The 1,656-nt window shown below is 35.9% G+C and overlaps 1 protein-coding gene across 1 annotated transcript; it reads right to left on the bottom strand.

Annotated features, from left to right (window-relative positions):
- Window positions 1-294: 294 nt before the first annotated feature.
- On the bottom strand, window positions 295-1,065 carry LOC110107539 (formyltetrahydrofolate deformylase 2, mitochondrial-like). Its single transcript, XM_020837815.2, has 3 exons — window positions 893-1,065; window positions 555-628; window positions 295-484 (listed from the first exon to the last, which is right to left on the bottom strand). Exons 1-3 carry the CDS (start codon window positions 1,001-1,003, stop codon window positions 310-312), a joined length of 360 nt encoding a protein of 119 aa, XP_020693474.1. The 5' UTR covers window positions 1,004-1,065; the 3' UTR covers window positions 295-309.
- Between the last annotated feature and the right edge of the window lie 591 nt (window positions 1,066-1,656).

Here is a 1,656-nt window from a genome sequence, read left to right as displayed (position 1 = left end):
CAATTATCATTAAAACCTTCCTAATTATCTCTCCCTATATATTTCTCCTCAATTTTGAACTCTTTCCCTAAATAATTCTATCCCAATTATCATAAAAATCTTCTTAATTATCTCTTCCTAAATTTCTCTTTCTTACATAATGCATTGTAGTTTACTTGGGCCCCAAAAGGGGACCAAATCCTCCCTGCACTTAACAGATTGTTAGCAGCCATATTTATAATAAGAAAGTGTTCAAGTGCAACCACTCCACATAATTATTTTTAGTAGTAAGAGGGATCAATAAATCTTAGTGAATAAAAGAGCTTAGAGTTAGAAGTGCAGTACCTGCATGTATCTGGCCAGAACAAGAAAATCAGTGCCTTTAACTAAATCGAGAATCTCCCTTTCTCTTTTATTTCCTTCGTCAGCCGGCAGATAATAATATGGAATGCCATGTCTCTTAAGAAAATTTATAACGTGAGTATTTGGAGCTCTATCATGATTGCTGCAAAATGGTATTTCATGTCAGTTGCCAAAATTTTGTAAATGGTAAATGAAACCATTTTCTGCTGCACCTTATTACACAACTTATATCCACGGGAAGCCTACCATCTTGCCAATCATGCAATACATCCACAAGGCAATGGTCCTGTAAGTGCAAAGATCAAGGAGATGGGATCTCAAAGAGCATGTGAGTGACAAATAAATTTGGAGAAGATTCAAAAAGAAATGAATTTTAAAACTAAAGAGGAATCACATGAAGCTCAGAATATTTATGTCTAGCATACCAGTTAAAAGTGACGTAGAGATGCACAGTAGCCCCAAGATTAGTCGATTCAAAATATGCATGCACCATGACTTGCAAGAAAAGATTGAAGAAGAATCAAGGATAGAATACAGACCAAAGCCAGACCTGGTTTGAAGCAAGAAGTGCAATCTTATATTTTGGATCAAGATCAGGGACCCGAACAACTGATCTTTTTGCATTGAACAGCTTTCCTATGTTCATGAAATCATTCAGCATCACATCATGGGGCCAGCGTACGGGATCAAAAACAAATTCACTGCAAATTTGTAGCAGCTCCTATCATTAGGTTTCTCCAATCACGCAAAATGTTTGGAAAATTAAGCTTACTAAAGTACCAAAATAATGGCCATCCAGCAATTGGTACATAATTTGAAATCTACTTAAAATCAGACAAGGGAATTCACAATTTCGTTTGCTCAGAAACTAAAACCTTCCAAGATGGGTGTGCGCTTTGAAATTGTAGTACAGATAGATCACATGATCAAACGATAGCTTTAGTTTAGACAAATTCTTCTTTAAGAACTTCAATTTTCAGTAACTTCAGTATAACAACTACTGTAAAATGAGCTCAATGAAGTGAGGGCAAGAAGAAGAGCAAATTCAAAAGGGAGACATGGATAGACTGCTTTGCGAATTTCAGATTTGCCTCAGACAGAAAGGCAAGTTCCTACCTTTTTCATTCGGATGGCAGACTGTAAAGCGAAGTCTCATTTAACTTTAGAATGAGAAGACAGAGGAAGATGAAAGTTCACTTAACAAAACAAAACAGGAAGAATTTCAGATTTTGGAACGCGTGAGTACATAAACAAGAATCAACAAAAAACCTGAAAACTTCAGTAAGATTTTCTTTAGCACTGCTAGCTTTTTTG

This window comes from Dendrobium catenatum, unplaced genomic scaffold (assembly GCF_001605985.2).
Source record: "Dendrobium catenatum unplaced genomic scaffold, ASM160598v2 original_scaffold_186617, whole genome shotgun sequence".
Classification (NCBI taxonomy): Eukaryota; Viridiplantae; Streptophyta; class Magnoliopsida; order Asparagales; family Orchidaceae; genus Dendrobium; species Dendrobium catenatum.
This window is presented reverse-complemented; position numbering and strand designations above follow the sequence as displayed.